Source organism: Anas acuta, chromosome 5 (genome assembly GCF_963932015.1).
Source record: "Anas acuta chromosome 5, bAnaAcu1.1, whole genome shotgun sequence".
NCBI lineage: Eukaryota > Metazoa > Chordata > Aves > Anseriformes > Anatidae > Anas > Anas acuta.
This window is the reverse complement of record NC_088983.1, coordinates 36,778,612-36,803,177: the sequence shown is the minus strand read 5'-3', so window position 1 is coordinate 36,803,177 and position 24,566 is coordinate 36,778,612. Positions and strand designations below refer to the sequence as shown.

The 24,566-nt window shown below is 44.7% G+C and overlaps 1 protein-coding gene across 5 annotated transcripts in view; it reads left to right on the top strand.

Annotated features, from left to right (window-relative positions):
* SUSD6 (sushi domain containing 6) overlaps positions 1–24,566 on the top strand; it is a 79,330-nt gene that overhangs the window by 17,856 nt on the left and 36,908 nt on the right. For 4 of the 5 annotated variants that reach the window (XM_068684157.1, XM_068684159.1, XM_068684158.1 and 1 more), the window contains 2 exons: positions 15,372–15,558; positions 19,905–19,934. In XM_068684157.1, the coding sequence (XP_068540258.1) occupies positions 15,438–15,558; positions 19,905–19,934 (151 nt within the window). In that variant the 5' untranslated portion in view covers positions 15,372–15,437. The remainder of the gene's footprint in view (positions 1–15,371; positions 15,559–19,904; positions 19,935–24,566) is intronic. The other variant, XM_068684161.1, reaches the window with a different exon arrangement.

Sequence of the window (24,566 nt, the reverse complement as noted above, 5' to 3'; positions counted from 1 at the left end):
AGTAGCCTATTGTCCATGCTGCAGCCGTGCTTTGGCTTGGTATCAAGTGTTGGAAGGTATTTTCAGTAGCAGTTCTTCATCTCGGCCAAGGGTGAGGGTGTAGGACTTTGCATAGGTTCTTCCTCTTAAGGAGGCATAACTAAATTGGGGAACAGCTAAGAAAATAGAATTAAATACCATGGCACAAGGGTAAGCATCAGGCTCTCTGAAAGTACATCTGGCATTAGAAAGGAGCAGGCTTACTCCTTTTTCCTTTGAACAGGAGGATCCTGTGCTCCAAGTTGTGGTTGTTTAGGGAAACCTCTGGCAGATACCTGTGGGGTGGTGCTAACCCCTCAGGTGGAAGAGCGTATCCTCCGTTACCAGTATGCAGCACATCTCCACGCTGAGAATCGAGAGCACAGCTCAGCCCTCGCTGAGGGGAAGCTATGCACGCACGTGTCCCTCGATTGCAAATGCTGCAGCCGCACAGCACCTCTGCAAAATGCACAAAGTAACTGCCCTCAAAACCTTACAAACTCATTCCAATATGCCCAGGGGCAATTTTCCAGTCATGGGAAGTCCTGGAGACCTCGCTAATGAGTTCAGCTGAGGAAGTAGCACAAGGAACTGGGGGAGAGGGAAGGTTTGCTTGTGTGTGAAGCATGTATTGAAGTGTATGTGGGGAGAGTAAGGGGGTGTGTTAGTAATCTTAAGAAACAAAAGAGAAAGGAAAGCAGCGGTGAGGCTATCTTAAAGCTTGAAGGTGAGGGGAAAGAGCTGGGAACCAGAAAGGGAGAGCCAATGGCAGAGAATGTAATGCATATGCAGTCCTAATCTTTATCCCTGAAATAAATCTGACTTTATAAATTAACAAGAATCAATCTGATGTCAGTGACTGTAGCTGTAAAAATAAAAAGGGAGTTGAATATTTACTGATAAGAATTTAAGGAAGCAGTCGTGCTCTCTGAATCTTGCATCCGAGCCAAGTTATTGGCATGTTCTGAGACAGAAATAGCTCGCCTATCTGAGTGACCTTTTAATTTCCTTCTCAGTCCTCTGAATTCAGTGTAATGAACAAAGAGAGCATTAAGAACAGGCGTGGCTCAGATCTTTCTGCACGTTTGCAGTAGACCAAATAGCTCTGGATTTCTCCAGGGGTTAAATTCTAAGAAACTGCTGTTGAGAGTAAGATCACGGGGAGCCACTTATGGCTCAGATTAACCAAGTGATTTCTCTCTGTGATGGCAGCTCAGTGTCTTTTTTTTGTTCTGGGTTTATCCAGCACCTAACACTGTGTGGTCCCATTTGTAGTCTCAGACTTCTGTGCCTCCCATTGCACTGCAAATGCTAATGAGGCAAGAAGTGCTCGAGAAGGTTTTGTTACCCTACTCACATACCTGTCTGAAGCAAAGGTTTATCCTTTGGTATATGCCCTGAGCTTCCAGTGTGCATCTGTCCTGTTGCACATACTTCCACAGCAAGGCAGAACAATTATCTGTAATGTGTCATAAAGATGAAAAAGCATGTGTTAAAGAGAACGGGATAGGATATGACATTTCAGCCAAGAGGCTTTCCTTGGGAGGGGGATGAAGGAGATGCATGCAGAAGAGGAAGAAGCGGGGTGAGAGACTTGGGGGCTTTTATGCACAGCACGAAAAGATCCTGCAACTAAAATGCCATGTAACCTTTTCTTTTTATATTTGACAGCCAGTTTATCGTATAATAAATGTGGTCTGTGTAAGGCAAAGGAGATGCTGCTCTAAGTGTGTGACTTTCATTTCTTTTGGGAAATGTCTGCGTTCAAACATAGAAAACCAGACCTGGTAGACCTGTGGAAGCTGCCGACTTTTTTGCCCCCATGTGTTATTTATGGGGAAATCTTCTCCTTCTCTTCTAGTCAAACAATTGGCGTGCATAATGTCTGCTGGCTACTTGTAGGTGAGGAGAGCAAGCCAAGGGATAGACCTAATGTGTGTAGTCAGCTTTTGATGATTGGTTTGCAGGTGAACTGTGCGCTCTCAGGAAAGTGCAGTGGGGATGGAGCATTACTGTGCTCTGAAATGACAAGGCCCTCACGTGGCTGGTTCTCTCTCTCCCGTATTACATCATTTGCATCGCATCAAGACTTCCTTCTGTGGTATACCTTTTTGAGTCTCTAGGCTGTATGTGGGTAGAAAGTCCAACAGTCGAGATTATTCCCACTTCTGTTCCTCCCATCCACTCCTACCCTCACCCCCTAAAAAAGAGAGAAAACTTGGAATTGGATCTCTTGCAGCTGCTGACACCGTGACCTTCAACTGCTCTGCTCCTGTCCTTGCAGGATGAAGGACCTCCAGTGTTTCCAAGGAATAATTCAGTGTTTTCTAGATGCTGGTGTTATTAAGGGTGTGCCATTCAGCTCTACAGAGGCCTCCCTCCTGAGAACCTTTACCTGTTGAGAAGAGCAACTTTTGGTGTTCTGTGATGCAGAGGTCTGAGGCTGAAACTTGCTCCTGGTCTGAAGACAGAAGCCAGCAGCTTTCCTTGGTCAGAAATCTTCATTTCACCCTGTAGCAAGGTGTATGGGAGTGCTTCTACAAAGAGTTGAAACTCCTGCCCTATTACATCTGTCTCATACCAAACGCAGCTGAAATACATGTGTAATTAGCTTATTTAGAATCAGTGTGTTTACTTGCAAGGAATTTGTGAAGACTATGGGTGCCCTTGGTGTAAATGAAGCATGGTCATGCTTGGCAGTGAAGGTGAAACTTGACCTTCGTCTCTCCAAATTAAGTCATGGGGCTGGCAGCGGGTTGTCCATCTATCACTTTGACAAGGGGCAGTAATAGTGCTTCACTGGGATCTCTTTCTGTTTGCAGGGGTGTTGTGAGACACCCTCTGCAGTGATTTGCAGAGGCACTTTTTGGCGGTGGTGGGAGGGCTGCAGAGGGAGGCGATGTCTGGCTGCAGCACTGTTGCTAAAGGTTAGGGAAGGGGATGTGGCTGCTGGGGAAAGAGGGCTCCTTATAACTATTGTGCTCTGCAGTGTACTATAAGGAAAGTGGTTTCCTCAAAATGTGCCTTACAGCATCCTTTGGAGCCTTAATGGAGCTATTTATTTTCCACAATGCAGGATTCTTTTTGTCCTCCTCCCACTTCCTTCTCCCAGGCAAGCCCTGCATGTGAAACAATGACTGCTTCATGGGGAAAGGAGACCCAGAAGTGCAAAGGCAGACAAAGAAGATAGTTTGCTGCTGAGAGGCAACTGTGTTGCTTACATCTGTTAAATGTCATGCTCAGCTCACCCAGAAAGGCAGTTTTAGGTGAACCAGAATCTGTATAAAACACATGGAAGCTCGCCTTCTGACAAAGTGAAGCCTGTTAAGTGGCCTTTTAAGCGATGTTGAAGGCTCTGTTGGAAGCCTGGACAGTTGCAAATGACAGACCACCAGCTTCTCTGAGCACTGCTGTACATGACACGCACAATACAACTTTTTAGATGGAGCTGCAGCTAACACCTTATTTTTTTAACAGTTGTTTTTCTGTTCGTGTAGTGAAGAGAAATAAGGCTAGCATAAAAAAAAAAAATTACCGTCACTTTTTGTGCACACACCATTTCTGGAAACTCTGCCTAATTTTTTTCTCTTGTGGAGAGGAATAAAAATCTACATTAACCTGTGCATGAAAGACAGGTGCTGATATGTGGATGTTTGTACCTATCTGCAAGGTGCAGGTTTTTGCTGTATGTAAAGCATGCCTTAAGTGGTTGCTCTGTTCCTCTTAAACTGTTCTAGTGCTGTTATTTTACTCTCATTCCTTCATCAGGTGACTACTGCTTTCTTTTTAGGAGATGCCAGAGGACTGCTGAGCAAGTTTCTGATGCTGCTGTCAGGTTAACTGCTTACCCCACGCATACCCCTAGCATTTGTAGGAGCTAACACTTGTCTCCCTGCATGGCTTTTATTTAAAATATTTGGCCTTAAGAGAAGTGAGAGTTGGTAATACTGAAAGATGGAGTAGGTGGGTTTAGCTTGTTTTGCATCAAAGTCTTAGGCTGCAGAGGCAAAAGGAGAACAGCTCTGGTGAGAAGGATGCTGACTCTCTAACACTAAATTGCGTGTCAGATTCACAAAATGGGGAAGCAAATTTAATCTTAGAAGTACAGTAATAAAGGGATTGGGTGAATTCCCTTTGAGAAACTCACTTGAAAATGGATTAAATGAACATGAAAATCCTCTGCCATTGAAAGGCATTTTAAATCTTCATCTTACAGTTTGGCTGGTTTTGCATATTAATTCCGCTGTCCTGTAAGCTTCTGTAGCTGAACTTTGTGCTCCTGCTTGGAGCAGTGTGTTACAGGTAAAAATGTGAAGTGGGGACTGTTAAACCAGCTTACTATATACTAATTTTAATAACCTTTATTTAATCAATTCACTCTGGGCAAACCTTGCCTCCAGAGACAGGAAATTGCTTAAGGATTATTGGCCAAGGCAAGAGCTTCATAGCTGTTTGCAAAATGCCTGGGGAAAAAAAAAAAATCCCTTTAAAGGAGTTGCTGCACATTTCTGGTTAAGCTGAGTGGAGGTCACTGGGAATTTTTTTGCCAGCACGTGTCTCGTGACAACAGATTGGTGGCCTGAGTGTAGTCGCCCAGGGTGCTTGGGGAAGCTCCAAATCCAGATAGGCCCCTCCAGGGCACGGAGGTGGCAATGGCTGGGATGATGTGCTTGGCTGGGGATGGCGGGCAGTGGCACCTTGCAGGCAGCTGCTCAGCAGCTCTCTCTGATGGGGTGCTTCACCCCTGGGCTGTGGTCCCCCTGCGAGAGGCCTGCTGCTTTATCCAGCGTTTGTCTTTACCCCTCTGAGTATTGGGAGGGGATCTGCTCTTCGGGAGGGTTTTCCCTGGAGGCTGGGTGAATATTAGCGGTGTTTATGTGGTCCTGGATTGTCTGCTGAGAAAGCAGAGGTGCTAGGCAGAAGGTTAAATAACCCGTGTCCTTTAATTCTTGGGTATTCCTTCCTCTGACGTAGGATGGCTGACACAAGCATTGTTTTTGCCCATATGCAGCACTTTGCAGCTTTTTGCATTGTTGAACAAAAACCTAAGTTGTACTACCTAAGCCAGTTGCTGTTTTCTGCTATCCTGCTTTCTATAACTTTTTCCCTCTTTTCCCACTTAGATTTCATTTGACTACCTCTAACCAGGCAGGCCTGTGTTGCCTTTGGCTATAGTGGAGTGCTCTCACCCAGTTTTTGTTTCTTTTTTTTTTTTTTAAATCTGCATAGAAACCAGGCTACTAAGAGCCCTGATTTAGGTGGAGGGTTTTGATATAGAGCATCTTAGCACACAGTAAATTCTCTCTGCTACATTTTAATGCCCTGAAGACAGAGCAGGATTTAGGAGTAAGAAGCCTGTGCGGTTTCTCAGCCCAGCAGGCAGCACAGGCTGCTCACCCGAGCTGGAGCAGCTCCACGCTCTGCAGCCTTGAGCAGCAAAGCTGAGGGGGGAGTTTTGTGCCTTTCCCCTCCTGCTGCCACCAGCCTCAGTGCTGTGCTGCTGCAAGGACCCTGTTCCCCCTGCAAGTCTGCAGAACTCAGCTCCAGCTGGGGCAGCACTGATGTGCAAGGGGTGGATGAGACTGGTGGTCAGTAAAAGCTGAGTGACTGCTGATGCCATATAAACAAGGGAGAGTTTGAGCATCAAACTGGCCTCCACTGAAATGCAGGTTACAGGATTCATGATGGGTTTTATCCTGGGGACTCATACTCCTTTCCTTCCTGGCTCGTTTCTTCTCTCCCACCCCAGCTGAATGGTGGAAATCTTTAATGCTCAACCTTTGAATCGTGGCTGTAGGTCACAGGAAATCAGTTTGCTGCCCTATTGCAAAGTGACCTGCGCTGGATGCTCTGCTCTGAGCACCCAGCCCCTCTGCTCTGTGTGTGTACGCTCACCTGTGAGAAGTGGTGGGCAGTGATCCCTCTGAGTGCCTCTCTGGTTTCATGGGTCCAGTTTGTGCTCCTCAAATCAGTATATAATTAACACTGATCCCCTGTTAGAGAATCAAATTAAATGTAGCCTGTTGAGGGAAACCAGTTAGAGAAGGCAAAATCGGATTTTCCTTTTTAAATTGCAGATTGTCCAAAGAGAAGCATGGCTGGGTTTGCAGACTGAAATGTATCTAACACCCCTGCAACTGGTCTGTCACAGGGAGCGTTTGGAGCAAGTGCGTGTATGGCTGTGGTGTGAGAACGGTACATCTTCTACAGGAAACATTTAATGCTTTGCTGCTACTGTGAAGCAGCAAATTATTTCTTATTTCTCAGAGCGGTTTCTGTGTGCATTTATCTTCGAAAACAACTTTGTGCTGACAGATGCCCAGATATCAAGGATTAGTTATCCTGGAGGGGTCTGGTGTTGGAACATGTCTGTTGTGAAGAACTTTCTGTATAAACTGTGATAGAAATAATAAGCGCTACCCAGCGAGTGTCGTCATCCTTCAGAAGTGGTGAGTGGACATTCTCGTGTCTGGGATGGCAGTTCCTAAAGTACTTGAAGATGGTCTGCTCTTAAGAATAGATATAAAGGATGAATGCAAAAAATAAAATGAAAAAAAAAAAACAGTTATGGATAACTAGGTAAATGTCAGACTGACTCCCTGAAGTTATATGGAGACTTACGAAAAAGATTTCCCAACTGGGTGTCCTGCTGGCATGGCTGTGTTGCTTGGTGTGTATAGCAGACTGATGCTTTTAGCCACATCGCTGGAAATGGAAGCACAACAAGTGGATGGGGAGAACTACATTCTGGTAGTGAGGGTTTGTAAAATAAACCTTTACTGTATGTGCACCTTGTGGTGTATTCCCTGATACAGATTAACACAGCTGCATAAATGAGAAAAACCTCCTGGATATAAAAGCAACCCAACCAACACAATGCCTCTTTGAGAATCCTGTTCCTACTAAACGTATCATTTCAAGCCTCTGTGTGCTTATAAGAGGTTCTGCCTTTCCATGGCTTTCCTTTATTCTCCTTCCCTGAAGCCATTTCAGTTTACTGTGAGTTTTCTTTTTTAGGACTTATTATTTTTGGAAAGCTTTCTGGAACATTTTGTGCATATGGTCCTCTGTAAATGTGCTGTTGTACTGATTAAAGCTGAAAATATGAAACCAAGCCTCTGTGATGCAGTGCGGCAGGGGAAAAATGCTGAAACAATAGTTTCCAAAGGGAATGCTCTTCCAAATAAAGATGTATTTATAAAAAAAAAAAAAAAGAAAAAAGAAATCAGCTGGGAAAGATTGCATGAGACATATTTTCCGTTATCCCCTAGTGTCTACTGTATCCCATATTGCGTAAATGCCAGTAAGCTCCCCAAAAAAATCGGTAAAGTGGATACAGTATTTCTTCTTAATAACCAGTTTCTCATCATTCATCGGTGACATGATCCCATCACTGTAAGCACTGTTGTAGCAGCACAGAAATCTGCTGTGCACTGGAGGTGTTGTGTATATTAACTTTTCTAGCTCTCTCCCCTGTCCTTCCACCACTCTGCTTTTCCTTCCCACTGGTGCCTGGAAGTTCACAGCAACTGAGCTGCCTGAAAGTCCCTTCTCCTTCCGTGGTTTGGAAGGATGATCAGATTTTGTTCTCTTCTCTGCACCCTCCCAAGTAAAATGGAAAGATTTTCCAGTGACAACTTGTGACTTTCAGGGAAACTTCTTAAAACTTAAGGAGCTATTGATACCTAGGACTTTCTCTCTGACTTTCCAAGGCAAGGAAAATCAGATAATTTTCAGTTCTAAAACCTAAAATTTCTGCAACTGGCAGACCTGGCATGTCAACCACAGCACTTGAAAATGGGGAAGGGTTTTCACAAGGCCGAAACCATTTATACCTGTTTGCCTCTGACTCTGTTTCTAAAGGTATGAGAGCGCCATTTGCAAGTGTGAAAACCAGGTCTTGGAGCAAGCTCTGCTGTGGTGTCCCCTTTACTCTGTCACAGGATGGGAAAGCAAGTTTCTTAACCAGGAACCATTTCACAGCCCAGCAGCTATGGCATTTCAGTTACTGCCTGCTGACAGCTCAGAGTACCTCGCTAATGGTCTGTCCCCCGCAGCTGGAGGTCTGATGTACTCGGTCCTCGAGTAAAGTGCATTTTTCAGAGGCCTGCTCTGATGCTTTCCTGTGAAGATGGAACTTAGTGCTGCAGCGCACAGATCTATTTGGAAGATCAGGGTAGTGTGGCTCGTTTGGCTCTTAAATCTTTGGGATACTGTGCCCAGGGAATGAAATGGCAATTTAGACTGTAGGAGGTGCAAATCTGTGAACTACAACTGAGAATGAAATAGCAATGGACTTCGAAGGTTGCCAGTGAAAATATGCTTGCTCTGCTTTTCTTTGGAGGATCAGGGGCCCCTCACTTCGTTGGCTTAACCCCAATCAATTCCTCCTCTACATGAAGCTGCTTCAAAATGCCCAAATGTGTCTTGTGGTTCTCAGCGGGATACTACATAAAAATAATTGGGGTAAGGCAGAAGGGATCTGAGGTTTTATTCTTTCTGCTGCTGCGTGGATGTGCACAAGTGTTTCTTAGAGCGGCTCTAGGCCTTCCTTCTCGTTCCCTTCTGTTGGCTGAATAACTAAGAACAGAGCTGGTGAGCAGGGTGCCCTGAGCAGCCACAGTATGTCAGGATCTGTTGGGTTCATTTATGTTTAAAACTTCCCTTATCCATCAAATTGGGCTGAAGAAGGATTAACCCCAAGTGTGTTACCAGCTCCTGTCTTCAGAGCTTCTGTCCCATGATGAGTAAAGAGTGCTGAATGCTGCCCCTTCGTACCCTTGGCGGCCCTATACCTTTTTTTGCACACCTTATTCTGGGAAGTCTGCCACTTTTTCTTCCTTACTGACATGAGGACTGTTGCAATTACAGTTTTGCAGCTTTTCTGATTCATTTCTGATTCACTGAGGAACCTCTTTGAGCCCGCTGTGCGTTTCTCTGGGCCGCAGTGGGGAAGAAGCCCATACAGAAAGGCTTGCGCCCAGCTGCTGGCATGGCAGGAGCATCGATGGAGGAAGGAAGTGGTCCCTGCCCTTAGCCCACAGAAAAATATGGCTGGCTGACCTCAGGATGATGTCCTGAAGTGAGAGAAGGAGGCACGCAAGGGAGTGGTGCAAAAGCATGGCCTAGGTGCCAACAGGACTTTAGACTGGTGGGAAGGGTAGAGAGGAGGAGGTTGGGCAGTAAGCTGTGAGACTGGTGAATCTAGCAGGGTCACTCGGGCCAGCAGTGTTGGTGCGACTCTCCCAGCTGTTATCTGATAATGAAAAATCCAGTTTCCTGGCTTAAAAAGTGCCTTAATGGTGCTGTGGGGAGATAGATGTATGCCTTTTATCAGAGATCAGAACCTAAAGGGGGCCTACAAGAAAACTGTGGAGGGACTCTTTGTCAGGGAGAGTAGTGATAGTACAAGGAGGAATGGCTTTAAACTGAAAGAGGGAAGATTTAGATTAGATATTCAGAAGAAATTAATTATTATGCAGGCAGAGCAGGTTGCCCAGAGAAGCTGTGGATGCCCCATCCCTGGAGGTGCTCAAGGCCAGGCTGGATGGGGCTTTGGGCAGCCTGGTCTGGTGGGAGGTGTCCTGTCCATGGCAGGGGGTTGGAACTGGGTGATCTTTAAGGTCCCTTCCAGCCCAAAACATTCTGTGATTCTGATTAAAATGGAGTTTCAGAATTTAGCTCTCGAACAAGTTGTTGACTTTTTTTTTTTTCCTTTTTTTGAGCAACCTGATGTTCCCTCTTGAAAATGGGAGTTCTGCAGCAACAATGTGCTGGTGTTTCAGAAACTTTGGTAACAGGTTAAACAGGATACTTATATGGTAAAACAAAATAAAAATATGAAGAAAACAGCTGAATTGCAGGCCATTGACCAGGCCCTCTGACACAGTTGGGCAACAAAGTGGGAAACCCAACAATTAAGGTCCCACTACAGGCTGCAGTCAGGCTGTGATTTGCAGGGGGATGTGCGCCGATTCCAGTCTCTGGCATAAGTGGCTCTGTCTGTCCTAGAGATTTGGCACAGTAGCTGGGGATAAATTCATTTCAGCCCTCTCATTTATGCTGTGCCTGTCCTATGCAAAAATCTGCCTTTTTATAATTCAAAGGTGAAGGTGTAAATTTAAGTTGCTGAGCACACACATTCTAAATTATCTGGTTATTGGGGAGGTGTTGACTTTACATGGCTTATTTAGTTTTTCTTCTTTTCCTCTTCCACCTTTTCCAATTACTTTGGATAACTGAGAGTTGGCTGGGCTGAAGAGTCAGACAATTAAGATAGTTTCTTAAGGTAAACAGCCTTAAGGTAACTGTGAATGTTTTGTTCTTTCTGTGTGTCTAGTAAAACTTAATAGGTAATTGATCTGTTAAGTTATCCCAAGATGTTTAAAATACGATACTGTTTCTAAAAGCTTTCAGTTAAACTGGTTTAGCTATGGGAAGTAGGTACATTAAGGATTCCTTTCTTCTGCTGTCACTTAGACTTTTTTTTCTGTAACTTTTCTCACCAGCCAGCAGAAAGGATGACTTTCTTGTTTTAAAGCTTGGCTGCTTGTTGAAGGCAGGCAAAATAAGGATAAAATAAAAACAGCAATTGAGGGTGAAGGTTAAACCCTCTGAACCACAGTGCTCATGTCAGGTTCCACTTGCAGTGTGGCCGTGAGGCAAGAACAATCCTCGTGCTTAGCCTTTCAAAGGGTACGTCAAAGGGTACGCTGTGCATACAAGGCACTCATCTCGCTGGTACAATCTGTGCCGTGTGCATTCAGGAGGTAGCAAACACTTTCTGAATGTTATTCCCTAAGGTGGAAGGGGGAAACAACGTGCTTAAAATAGAGATTTTTGATGCACGTGAGGATAACTCCTTTTCTTTTGGTGAATTTAAGCATGGTATTTAAAAGCAAGCCAGTAGCATTCCAAACATACTTAAACACTTCTCAGACAAACTGCGGAGAATCCAGGTTAAAGACCTGTTTTCCAGCAGCAGTGACACAGGGCATAGCCTTGCCAGGCATCTCCAGCAACTGGGGTGCCTCAGACTGTCCCTGCACCCCGACATCCCATGGCCTTTGTTGGTGCACCAGAACTACCCGAATTCTGGTTTGTTTTCATGTCCTGAGCGTGTGACCCCCAAGGATCACTTTTCCATGGCAACCTAAGAGCGCTGCTGTGACAAAATGGGGAAAAATCAGAGAATTAGTCATAATCCTGGGAAAATGTGTGCGTGCTTATGAAGTGATTTTGGATTGAAGGGTCTGAATTGGCAGCTTCTGAAGGTCTAGAAGAGAAATGGCAGAGGTCTCCAAACAACTTAGCTTCTACCATGTGCAAGTGCGTCATCCTTGCACAGGGCTGGCTGTGGTTTGAGAGTGGGAAGTCTGGCTGGCGTGATTTTGGTGGAGGTTAATGCCTCCTCCGGGGTGTTCCTGCAGAAGCCAACCCGTGTGGTGTCAGAGCAGCTGGCTCCTGCTGGAGGGGCGCTGCGAGAGGGACTGATGCTGGGGGGTCACTGGGGAGGCTGCATGCTGCAAAGCCTTGCCTTGCCCTACCAGGAAGCTGGGAGAGGCAGGGGTGGCTGTACCCAGAAGCGAGGGGTGCTTTTTCCCTTGTTCAGGGCATTCCCCGGGAGGGTGTGGGCTGTTGGCTTTGTGGCCACAGAGGGCAGTTTTATTTTCTTGTCCGGATTTAGGTGTTTTGAAAAACACGTGTTGGAAAGAAAACAACCTTTATGGCTTGAAGTAGTTAACCAAGAAAAATCTCCTCTCCTCTCCTTACTGTATTTAAGGGAATTGCTGACTATACTAAATACTATTTTGGAAAACATCTGTTTGAACTTTAATTCTCCCATAACCCCTTAGCTTAGGCTGTGGCATGTGAAACAGGTCCAAAGCGCTCCAACTCCTTATCCTCGTGGTACTGTAGGCTTGTGCCGTGTTGGTAGGACCTGCTAATGAAAGCAGCCTGCTCCTGAGCCCTGTGTAAAAACAGGGGAACCGCTTTGATTTACAGGAACCTGTGAATTGTTATGCTATCTCCCTGAGAGTATGTTTCTGCTGATAAATGTGTGTGCTTTGCGATGTATTGGCAATGCTCGAACAGGGAGAAGGCTTTTTTCCTCTTGTTAGCTTTTATTTTCTCTCAGAAGCACGCCAAGCTGGGCCCTGAGATAAGAGCTGTCAGTCTAGCAAACTCGGGTTCTTTGTGGCTTGTTTATTTATTTATTTTTATCAACAGTGGTCAGACCAGATAGCAGGAGCTGCTACGAGTTGGGTGGTTCAGTTTCTCCGGCATGGGGAGGGAGGGATGAGAGAGAGGATAATTTTCTAGCTTGCAGCATGGATTTGTAGATAGTAATATGCATAAAATTGCAATGCTGCCTTTGGGGGGGGGGAACTAAAAGGTTGCCACTGTGGTGCTGCAGCTCCTTAGCTAGCTGGTTTGGATGTTGCAAGTCAACTTCAGGAGGTGGAGGCCTGTAAAGTTGTTGTGAAAGCTGTTCCCCCCTGAGCTGCAGGTGCAAGCAATGTGCTGAAACAATCAACTTGCAGAGAGTTGAATGCCTAAATAGCTTCCCAACCACCAGCTCCCCTCTGGGAAGAGAGGATACCTTCTTATCTAGCCAGAATCTCTTTCATCTTCTAATTTTGCCAAGAAAAAAAAAAAAGCTGGGAACAAGTTTTGTAACCTGGCTGAAGCCTGAGGGAGGATTCTCCCAGGCGGTACCCGTGCCCATTGTCTTTTAACAATTCCGAGGGGGTTATCAATGCTATCTTCAACAAAATTGTTTCGCTGCCTTTGTCTCTTGCAATTCCCCCATTGAGCTAAATCAACTTAGTGGTATGTTCCTGTAGGCACAGCAGCATCAGCTTACGGTGTTCCTCCTAGGGCAGCCCAGCATCTGACAGGATTCCTGATAACCCAGGAGAACTGAAAGGAGATGGGGAAACCCTGCCTGACGGTAGAAGACAGGAGAAGCAGCCGTGTGCTTTGCAGCAATCTGTTAGCAAATCAAGAATTGGCAATAATTGAGTCCCGCAGAAGAAATTCTTGGTTTAGGCATCTCTCACTTGGTTGTTGTTCAGAGACCAAAATTAGACTGCTGGCTTCCACGTGCAGTCTTTGGAAGAGGAAAACGCCTCTGATGATGCAGCACACCCCAGGTGTCTCCGGGAATTTTGCCCTAATTGTATGTTGTCTTCCCTACTTCTGTCTGTTGAGTTGCTGTCGGTGTCACCCAGCCAGCCCTGTTCCGAGGGCAGGGAGGGCCGCCTTTGAAAGGTACGTTCATAAGACTTGTAAAGTTTGTTATACTAATGAGGCTTCATTAAACTGGAAGGGAGAGGGCAGACCTGTCCTGATATAATCAGGAGGGCCACTCGCTGAGGACGGCACGCTGCATTGAGGGCTGTAGTTCAGCGTTCAGCAGCCACTGGGAAGAAAGCATCCAGCTGTTGGGCTGGAGTACGGGCCAGATGCTGCCGTGATCCAGCTGGATGTGAACTTAAAATCCACGTGGGAGGCTTGACTTGCATGCAGGGGGAAAATGTACAGAGTAGCTGGCTTAGCTTCCTTCAGAGGAGTGTTTTTGATGCCACGGTCTGTGCTGCTGACGGAAATCTAGCAGGTAAGCGGCAACATCCTTAATCCTTTCTGCACTGTAGGAGGGCTGAGCTTGGTGAACAAAGCATCAGATCCTCATCCGTGGGACACATTAGAAATCTGTTGGCAGCATTACAAGTGTGGAGTGGGATAACTTCATTTCTCTCCCTCCCCCTCCGAATTAGGCAGGAAACCAAGGGGGCAGACACAGAGTTGATTGTAGCATCAGTTCCAGGCTTGCCATGTGGCATTTTAAATGTCATCTTGAAATGATGTTTCAAGGCGGGGGTGTGCACAGACAAAGAATTCTTCTGTGCTAGAGGCTAATTGACTTGAAAGATCAAAATTTTAAAGACAGCCCTTTTGTGAGTTAGGTATGAGCAAAGTAGTGACATGGAGCTAGGGAAACCCCCCTCTTCACTAGGATGACTTCCAGTTTTAACAACAAATTTACGTATTTCCACCCATAATGCAGTTACTTCCTTTTTTTTTTTTTTTTTTCTTTTTGCCTAATTTGAAATGTCAGTCATGGCTGTTTGAATCATGTGCATCTCTGGTCAGTGCTGGTGTGTTGTGAATTCCTCTAAGTACTATGTAAGGATCTTAAAGTTATGCTGCCTTCCCCGGGTCTCATATCTGTTTGTACAGGATATCAAAAAGGAAAATACCTGCCTCTACACCTCTCAAATTTAGTTGGAATTATCCAACAATTTTGAAACTTGTCCCCCAAAAAATCTTCCTTTGGTGTAGATACCCAGTTAACTGAAGAAGCCGTGACTGAAAGGGAGGTTCCTTCAAAATTGAAAGTATTCTTGTAGTCAAGTGTAAAGAAACAGTAACTTTTGCAAAATTAGATATTTTTCCCCCCTGAGCTTTATGTGTTCATGTAAGGAACAGTATGATAGAAGCGCTGAAATGCGTCTGTTTTTTCTTTTAACCCAGTGTTGACCAGTTGGCTTTATACCAGTTTTCTCCCTCTTCATTAAAAGAAAAAATTCTCCCTTTCTTCATTAAAAATAGGGTTCAGCTTGCACTGGGGTTCAGGTTGTGCTTTCTCAATTTCCCGACTATGCTTTGTGTGTTTGCACACTGATGTGTTTTCAGTGCGACAGCATCTCATAGGCTCTGGCTGAATCTGTCAGTCCTCAGGTATGAGCAGTGTCACATCCTGCAATTTTAATTACTGTGCTGTGTACTGTCAGAACACTGTACCTGAGGTTTGCAAGCTGTTTTACATTCCTCCTCGTAAGCGTGTGTTTGCCTGCCTGCTGGCTGGCTGTCAGGTTTGCTGCGCCTCTCCAGGTGGCTGAGGGAGCATTTGATTTATTTATCCTAGCTGTCTAGTACAGTCTGCTGCGTCTTCTGAAAGGTGGGGGGTGTAGGAAGGCTGGCTTTCTTTAAACTATTTTGGAACAAATCCTCCAGATGCTATATCCTCTGGGGTTATCTTGAAAGGAAGACCTAAAACTAATTGTAAGTTAAGGCAGCCTTCATACCTGAAGTGTTAGAAGGTGAGTGAAAAGAGCTGGTCTCTTTATAATACAGCTCCTTTTAATATCTCTTATGCACAAGGTTGCCTCTTCTGCTCTTATTTTTCCATGTGAACTGTGGATACCTACTTAGTAAGGTTTCTAAATGCTAGAAAATACAAAAGGTTGCTCATGTGTGTTTCTGATTTTCCTTTCCCTCCCCTTGGATGTCGTAGATGTTTGGCTTAACACTTACTGTTTCTTTGTCTTTGTTTTTTTTTGTTCTAGATTGAGGTGCTCCTAATCAACCAGATCTTTTGGGAATTTTTTAAAAGAAACTTTGGTGGGTAAAAGATGTGCCATGGAATGGTAGCACCAAAGAGCAACACAGGATTGTCTCTTGCCTTGACCAGCCATGGGTTATTTCTTCTGCTAGTTATCTTTGGTACCTTTATCTTGGAAGCACAGGCCACAGGTAAGTGAAACCTTTGCTTGCCTATACTGCAGGGAGGGGGAGATGTCTAAGTATGCTGATGGCCTTGTTTTTATGGGGAAGCTGGAAGTGGTTGTATTTGCATGCATCTTTCAGTACTCACAGGAAAAATTCGACCACTACTTGTTAAACAAAGGGCAGTATCTGAAATGAACTAGTCTTGCGTACAAGCAAAATGAGTGCTCATTCTTTACACTGCTGTTTTGATTCCCCCAGCTTTTTTTCTCTGCATTCTCATCTCTTTACTGCAGCTGGGGGCGCCAGGACTGTCTGAAGAGCGAGCATGGACCACATTTTAGTTGAGTGATATTCTCATGTAGACGCTTTTACTTGTATGCCCTGTAGCTACTGCTCGTGTGAAGTAGTTTTGGAAGCACAGACTGTCTTTCAGCTCTTTGTACAGCTGATGAGTCTGTGCAGTGTTTACGTGAGCGGTACCTTCCAACACCTCAGCAACCACAAACTACACTCCTCTGCTAGATCATTGCAGCTTGGGTTTTTGCTCCTCCCCATGCTAACTTCTTTATCTGGTGGACAAGTATGATGAATAATGTAAATAGCAGTGCAATGGAATGATACCCTGAAATAGGGTCTTTTCTCTCAGCTGTGATGTAGTCTGTCTGTAGAGAGGTGACTGATCAGAAGTGGCATGGCGTGGAGGGAATAAGTTTGTATGTGCACTTTAGGTGTGTGGTCTTGCACAGAGCTGTAAGAGAAGTTATTCTTAAAAAGGCAGATTTGATTTCAGAAGCTGTCGCAGTGCAGATCAACAGCTTATCTTTAAAAACAAAATCTCAGTTCTCAGTATTATCTCTAAAAAGTCCCATTTTGTTTGAGATATGGTACCTGAAAATATTCAGTGACCATGATGTGCGTTGGCTCCAGTGAATTTTGGTTTGGTAGAGCAGAATAAATGTTCATGGCCAGATGCACTGAAAGCAGAGGTTATCCTGTATAGAAATGTCTGCTGGTGCTGGAAATTTCCGGAGGAGTTGGTCTCATAATATTTCTAGCTCTTCAGGTTAGAAGGGAGAGGCTGCTGAGATGAGGTATAGCAGATTTCTATCTCTTCCTGGCATGATTTTGGCTTTATACGTAAAGAGAGGTATAGGAGAGAAGCACAAGTGCGCGTGACTGATTGGCAAGAACAGACAGTAAGAGGGGGAAGGGGACGGGGTCTCTTTCAATCTGGTCTGTCCTTGGGTTTTTGCAGCCTCGCTGCTGTTGCTGATGCCACAGCCTTTTTCAGCTGTAGGCCTGCCAGATCCGCCTCGCCGCCTGAGGCTGGGACGCACCATCCCTGCCTGAAACTCCAATTACACACTGCAGCACCTCGGAGCGAGTCTGTAATCAGTATGCAAATGCCTTGCACTGCACAGGGCTGCTGAGGAGAGGAAGGGCAGCCACGATGCTGGCAAATGTTTTTGGGATCGTTTCTGAGGCATCCCATGTCATATTAACAAAGGCACTAGTTAAGCGTATGGTGAGACCCTAGAGTGGTTCTGCATTGTTTCCCTTCCTGTACTGCCTTTCGCTTCAGGACCCGAAACCAGCTGTGGTAAACTGCTCAAGGCAGATCATCGGCTAAATAGGATTATGGTGGCTAGGCATGAAGCGTTTCCTGCAGGGGATGTGAGAGAAGTGAGCGCGTGCGGAGGGGAAACCCAAGCATACAGCAGAGGGCAAGACACAAAGGGGGAAATAAATCCTGCAGGAGAGGAAGGGCCGGCTGAGCTTCCATCCTTCCACCCACAGGCTTGGAGGCTGTGAGGTGGGGAGGCAGTGGCCCCACTGCAGGGTGCTGGGAGGGATGGGGCTGTGCGGCCATGTCAGGCCCGGGGAGCCGCACCTGCAGCGGCCCCTCAGCCGTCAGCAGTGCTAATGAGCGAGGCAGCCCCGGCGCCGGGGGCCAGATGGAGGCACAAAGAGGGCTGGTGAGGCGCTTGGAAAATCATCTTTCCCTCATCTTCCTGCCCCAGCCGCCCCCCTATCCTCATCTTATTAGTTTACGTAGCAAAAACACGCAGAGCGAAGCGGTGTTAACGTGAAGCAAGAGGTTGTATTAAATCTCCTGGTGGTAATGCTTATCTCGAACGTGGGGCCGATGTGACATGTTCACAATTGCTACAAAAGATGAAGAATGTTCTCATAAAAAGACAGACAAGCATGGAGACAATGGGCTGGCTCGGCTCGAAGTGACAAAGCAGAGCTTGCGATTCATATGCTTAAAAACCATATAATGCATATTGTATTGCGATCATTTTGCTCTTTGGAAATGCTAGTGCTTGACTTCCAGGAGGCCTAGATACATATTCATGTTCTGGGCAGGAACGTGTTCTCTTTTACACGTGATAAACGCAGAGGGCAGGCTGATTTCCAGTCAGCAAACGTTTGGTCTCTCCTCTGGTAATAAATGGGCTTTATTTATGCATGGATTTCTAACAAAAGTCTTCAGCACTTTGTCTGAAGCAATCTATCCAAATATCCCTGAGTGCCACGAGATGAGTATGATAAGTTGCTTAGTCACTAAGCACACTGCAGAGGTTGGGGAAACTGTTCCCTTTTCACGGGAATATAATCACGAATATAAAAATAACCACTGCACATATTTTGGCACAAAACAAGTGCAGCATTTGGTGATGGGCAAACAATTAAGCTGTGTCAGAAGAGACGGATTTAGGAAGACTTCAGTGCTGTTCAGAAATATTTTTTGAGCTTTATCACTGATGTGTCGTTTTTTCCCCTCTAGCAAGTTCTCCAAGATTAGTTGAGGGAAATTAGGAAGGAATGAGCACAAGAGACCTGGGAAGCAAGAATCTGAAATGCCAAGGCTTAATTCTTGTTCTCATCTGTTTTCTTTGAGGGTTTGTCTGGAATGTAGCTGAGAGCTGTGTTACCTAATAGGTAGAGACAGGGAATTGTTCAAGTGTTGGAAAGGAGGAGTAACAGCCACTTTCTCTGTTTTTCTAAACCATAATGCTTCTCCATTCTTTCTTTGTTGCTTTTTTTTTTTTTTTCCTGCCTCCCTTCTGTGTCCCTTAAAGGTTACTCCCAAGCTCTCAAAGGCCTTGTGTGTTTATCTCATTCACAGTGGTCCTCCTGCCTGATCAGGTTATTTCTGGAAGGGTGACAGTGGATCAGAATAAATTGCTCATTAAATTTTTAACTTGCAGTCTCTAAAATATTCTGAAAGCTTCCTATCATGTGTGTTCTAAATGGTGTAATTTCTCTTGGATTCATAACCAGCTCTGTCAAAACGTAGGCTGGGCTTTTCATTACTGATAATAACACCACCTGTCTTGAGAAATGCAAGTAAAGGTGTCAGTAAAAGTATTATACATTCTGAAATAAGCAAATATCAATACCCATAGAGAACTTAGCTATTAACCTTTAAAAATTAATAATGCGGACTTGGTGAATTGAAGTGCACTTAGATTTAAACACAGCCTGATTTTTGTTGACCGATCACGTGTGAAATACCATAAAGCTAGCTCTTTAATTTTTAGAGTTGCCATTAAAGAGATAAATCGATCTTGAATAAACTGAAGCGACTTCATTCCTGCATGTTGTCTCTGACGCAAATGCAGCCAATCTGCTGCATGCTGTGCTAAGGTCTTTTCAGTGCCAAGGTTATTCTGCACAGAGGCTCTTGGATACCGCTGGTGTTTGTTTGCATTGCATAGAACAGCTTGTTAGAGTGCACTCCAGCCACTGAGCAGATCCAGACTTGTCCCTATTCTTTGGGAATCTGTATGAAGCAGAGGTTTCCTTTGTCTCTAATTACGCGGTTGAAAGGAAGGCGTTTATACCGCTAGGGACAAATTCAGTGTTCGTGAAAACAAGGACAGTGCAGCATTGGATAGCCACACAGAAATGTGAGGAGGTGTCATGCACGAACAGAGGACTTCAATTCCAACCTTAATGCTTTATATAAGTGCGGGTTTGGAGAAATTTCTGGGTCAGCACAAAGAAGTATGTAGTTCCCCACAGAGAGAAAGGGGCAGGGTGGAGTTTTGGGTGTGATTCCTTTTTTTATTCCCTTTGGAGAGCTTACTAAGAGTAGAGGGGTACAGAAGAGCATGGTGAGGAGCTGCAGAATGATGTCTGGGCTGTGAAGGTGGCTAGGAAGAAGATGTGGATGGGCTCAAAACTAATCTAGTCAAATAACACGCTGTTCCTGCGCTGATCTAGGCAGTGCTATTTAAGCAGCTCATGTAAAGGGTGTAGTAGGAATCTCAGGTAGGCATACAACTTGTTCTAATGGTTGAAGGATGAATTAAAGCAAGCATAATAATAATCCTTAATTTGCCTTTTGTTTGTCCTTTTAGGTTGGCTCAGCAAGTCCAAAGGACCTACATGTGAGTAGACTCATTCACTGCTGTACTGTGAGAACCAAGTGTGGTGTTTAACCTCTTATGTTAACCAGTAATAAGCTAGGATTCACAATTTTACTTGTGTTGTGTTGGATGCTGAGATGCTCATTTCTATTTTCCTCCCTTGTATTTTGGAGGGATGGTTGCCCTCAGAGGAACTTCTTATGTTCCACTGTGCCTGAAGGCATCTCTGTGCATCCACATAGCATTTAACTTCACATGACTCAAGGAAAACCAAATAGAATAAATATTTCATTAAAACACGAAAAGAAGGATATGAAGCCTGTGAAAGTTTTGATAGGTTGCCAGAGAGGATTGGGAAGGCAGGGAGGGCAAAACTGAGGCCAAAAAAAAAACACGAAAACTTTTGTTTTCTTTAATCAAGAAAGGCGAAAGTCACATCACAGAGCACGACTGGATATATTGCATTGGATACTCAGCTTTTCATTTCCTGTGCTCAGAAAAAGTAAAACCTTTCCTGTATGCATGTTACAGAGGAATGTAATTTTGGGAGGAAGTGGGAAGCTTATTTGGCTGTCTGTATCTGTTCTAAATATATAAAAATTTGTGTAAATCTTTGTTGAACTCTGAAATGTGATCTGCTTAGTCTGAATCTTCCCCTTCTCCACAAAAAGAGAAGACAAGAACAGGGTCCGATGGGAATGGATTCACAAAGAACTATTTAAAGGTGTGGGAGGGTGATCTTACCACCTACCAAATTCTGGTTGTCACAAAGTGGGAGGGGGAGAAAAAGAGCAGATGGAGTCTTCTGAATCCTGAATTTTTAATCTGTCTAAATTTGACTCCTGGCAAGACTGGTGTAACACACGTCTAGTATGAAGGTGCCTTCAGTTCTTGGCCATGGTTTCTAGCAGAAAATAAGCTACTTTAGGAAATAGCTCAAGCATTGGCTGGTCCAGCTAACGCGTCTTGGCTTCACTTTTAGGCTGGAACGAGAAAGATGGAAACTGGCAGGAGTTTCACTGTAGAGGAAAGCAGGGAGAGGAGTTGTATGGCATGGTTCCTTCTTCAAGAGAGTTATTTGTGAGTTTAGTCCAGGTTCTGACTCGTCTCTGTATCGGTGTTCCCTAATGTCTGCTGCATGCTATGCTGAAGATACAGACTTGTCTGTCTTCAGACAAGCAACTTCCTCTTATACTTCCTCTTATCGGAGTCCTTCTTCTTTCTCTGCGTGACTCCATCATTTGGGAAGAATTTATTTTTTTTTCCTAGTCTCATAGGAAAGATGTTCTTTTGTTACCCTTCTATTCAATTCGTTGCCTTATGCTTCCCCTGAAATGCTTCTCTTGGCACACACCAAGCAGGTCCTTACAACAGGACAGAAGACAGTTTCCTTGCCATTACCTTGTGCCATTTGCAATTCCTTTGCTGCTTGTGTCCCTTTTGACTCCTAAACTGGTTACCTTGGTAGTTAAAGCATGACTTTTTTCAGTTATGTTGAATGCTTTTCCTTCCTTGTTGGACCTATTCCCCTTCATCTGTGCAAGTGACAGGATTATGTCTTATGAGTTTGTACCTGTTTATCTGTGTGTGTTGATCTGCATCTAAAAAAGCATTTTCCTTTTAATGAACAAAACCTCTGGGGAGTGTTTCTCTTCCTCTGCAAGCAGGAATTCCCCTGAGGTAATTGAGTCTCTGCTTTTGCAAAGTGTTGTATTGGAGCTGGAGGACTGGTGAATTGTTTGTTTCCAGATGTGAAGTCTTTTAAGGGATTTGAAATATTCCCGTAGGTATGCGACTGCTTAGATGGGTTGCCAGGTGGATTGGGCTAGAGGGGGTTGTTACTGAAACTGGTAAAGAATAAACTGAGCTTTCTGGCCCAGCCTAGTGCAGTGATCCTCTTATAATGGAAAGAGGACTGGAGCTTTGGGAGTTCCTGTGCCGAGAAGACTCTCAAGAGGCAGTGGGGATGCTCACTTAGTGCTTGTATACCTTGGCCTGCCTCGTGCTGGATGGAGATGGTCGTGTGTTCCTTCTAGAGAGGGACAGTGCCAGGAATGCAAGGGTGAGTGCATTTATCTGCTTGGTGTGTGGCAAGAGAAGCATTTCAGGGGAAGCATAAGGCAAAGAATTGAATAGAAGGGTAACAAAAGAACATCTTTAAATGCTGTGGGCTCAGAGGTCTATGTCTAGCCCATCATTGTAATTCAGAGGGGAAAATCTGTCCTCTTGGTGAACAGAGAGACACATTGCTGCAGCTTCTTGAGATGTATTTTTTTCCCCTTTGTGAGTGAAAGGAGAATCGTGTCTGATTTGAGAAATGTGGACTTCCTGTAGATTGGAGTATGCAGCTCTGATGGAGGATGTATTGAGTTCTCTGCCCAAGGTCAGGGAAGGAACGTGATAGGCCTCACATACATGGAGAGGTATAATGAGGAAGCCAGAAGCTGCTTTTGCAGCTTAGAGGAACATTTTCTATGTTCTGAGAAAAGGACCAGCATGGTGTATGAGTTTCATGCCGGACACACCCTTATGCATCCATAAATCTGTGCATCAGAAAGAATAAAATAGTTTTGTGATCTTACCAGTGTTGCTGCTCAGGCAATGTTGCAGTTTGGGAAATGTCAGCTGCTGAGACAATAGGTGAAGTGTTTCTGCTTTAGGTAGCTCGCTCTTTCACAATATTCTAGTTCTCTCTGGAGCCTCTCTGAGCCTAGAAATGGACTACAAACAGATCGAGATTTGTAGGAAGGTGACAGAGTAGACTGAAGGTGAGTGAAGCAGAAGATCCCCAGAAGGAGAGGAGGGGAACGGGGAGTTCAGGAAAGCAAAAAGGTGAAGGCTTCCACAGGTGGAGTTGTGAAAAGATCCTGGTGGTTTAAAAAGCCAATTAGTGGCTTGGTGATTAAGTAGTGTAAGTCCTGAAAGAAGGTGGTGTTTTAATTTTAGTTATGCAAGCTGATTAGAGTGGTTGAGAATAGTACAGCCTTGAGAGGGAGAAGTGTAGTAGAAATATATACTTTTTTTTTTAATGGTTAGGTAAGTGTCTTAATGCAGGAGTATACAGGGATATGCCTTTAATGCATTAGGCTTTTTTGTATGCAGCAGCACTGACTGACTAATGAGACTGTGGCAGAGTTTAAGAACTCAGGGTTACGAAGCGTGTGTGCCCTCCAGGGACCAAAGCTCTGAGGCTGGAGCCTCCTCCAGGCAGGAGCAGAGCAGGATGATGATGGGGGTTACTGGAGCTCTGGCTGTCTGCCCACAAGGGCTCTGACCTCTGTGTAAAACAAAAGACAAAGAGGAATTTCAGGTGGAAGTTGCTGCCGTGTTCAGAGAAATGTCTATGACTTTCTGAGGAAGTTCTGCTTTTCTTAGTTTGTCTGCAGTTTTATAGCTAAAAGCAGCTTTGCTCCTCTCCCCCATCCTGCAGTTGTCTGCTACACCCGCTGTAGAGGAATCCTTACTGTAAACAAGTTAAACCTATTAAAGCTGCTGGACCCTGGATCCCTGTCAACACCAAGTACTGCTCCCTACTGATGGCAGTGCTCTCCGGGCAGGGTCTGTGTCACTGTGTGTGTGGAATGAAGTGAGTGTCAGAGCGGGGTGTGGGGCTTCTGGTGCTTGCTGTGTGTCTGTTCTGGACCACCAGCATCATCAGGGAGCCTGGCCAGGGGACTTACCTGATGCTGCAGAGGTCTTTTGGAAAGTAACTCTGTGTCGTACCAAAATCAGAGCTGTTGATTTATCCTTGCTGGGAGGAAAGTATGCCTTTCATCTTGTTTCCTCTGGCCCCTTTCACTCCTACCATCATAGTGGCCAAACTTGAAACTCAGACTCCATGTGCCTGCTATGTAACCTGTCTCCAGTAGTTCACCTTTTCTCCCCAAATTACTTGTTTATTAAAAAAGGACTGGTACTGTCAGAGTTGTGCTGAGCCATGTGTTGTGCTGCAGAGTGTCTTTGCTTCTCTTCAGTACAAGCAAAGGACCATATCCTTGAGGTTTTGTGTTACTATAATGATGGCTCTTCTTCCAATATGTTGCTGGGTTTAGTTTCCCTATCAAAAGTAAGCTTGGGGGATACTCCTCTAGGACAACCTTCTGGTTTTGTTGTAAACACTTCCTTGGATGTAATTGGCTTACAAGATACAAAAGATAGAGGTTTTATCATTTGAGTGCTTAGATTCAGCTGCTATTTTCTCTAAAGGGAGGAAATTATTAATTTTTAATACAAAAGCTGAAAAATCTTAACATAGTCACAGGCTGCCATGAGCTTGCCTTTGAGTGCAAGTCTTGGTGAAACCCATGAAGATGCGGTGTTTTGTTTTTACTATTGTATTTTTAGTCCTCAGTTTTGCCTTCCCAACAAGCTAGTTTTGCTGTAAATGTTATTGACAGCCCAAAGGAGAAATTAATATTGCTGTGATGTAGATGTCCTTGAGCTAGCATAATTTTAACCTTCAGACCTTCCCACTTTCAGTCTCTTTATTTGCATTTATTTCTCAAACTTGAATGTCATCTTTAGGTTGACGTTTTCAGCTTTGATAGTGCTGTGCTGGAAGAGGTTAGTCCCTGTGAGAAGGTTTGTGTCCTCTAAGCATCCCGAAGAACTGATGGTCTTGGCATTTGTCTTTAACTCAGGAGACTCCTCAGG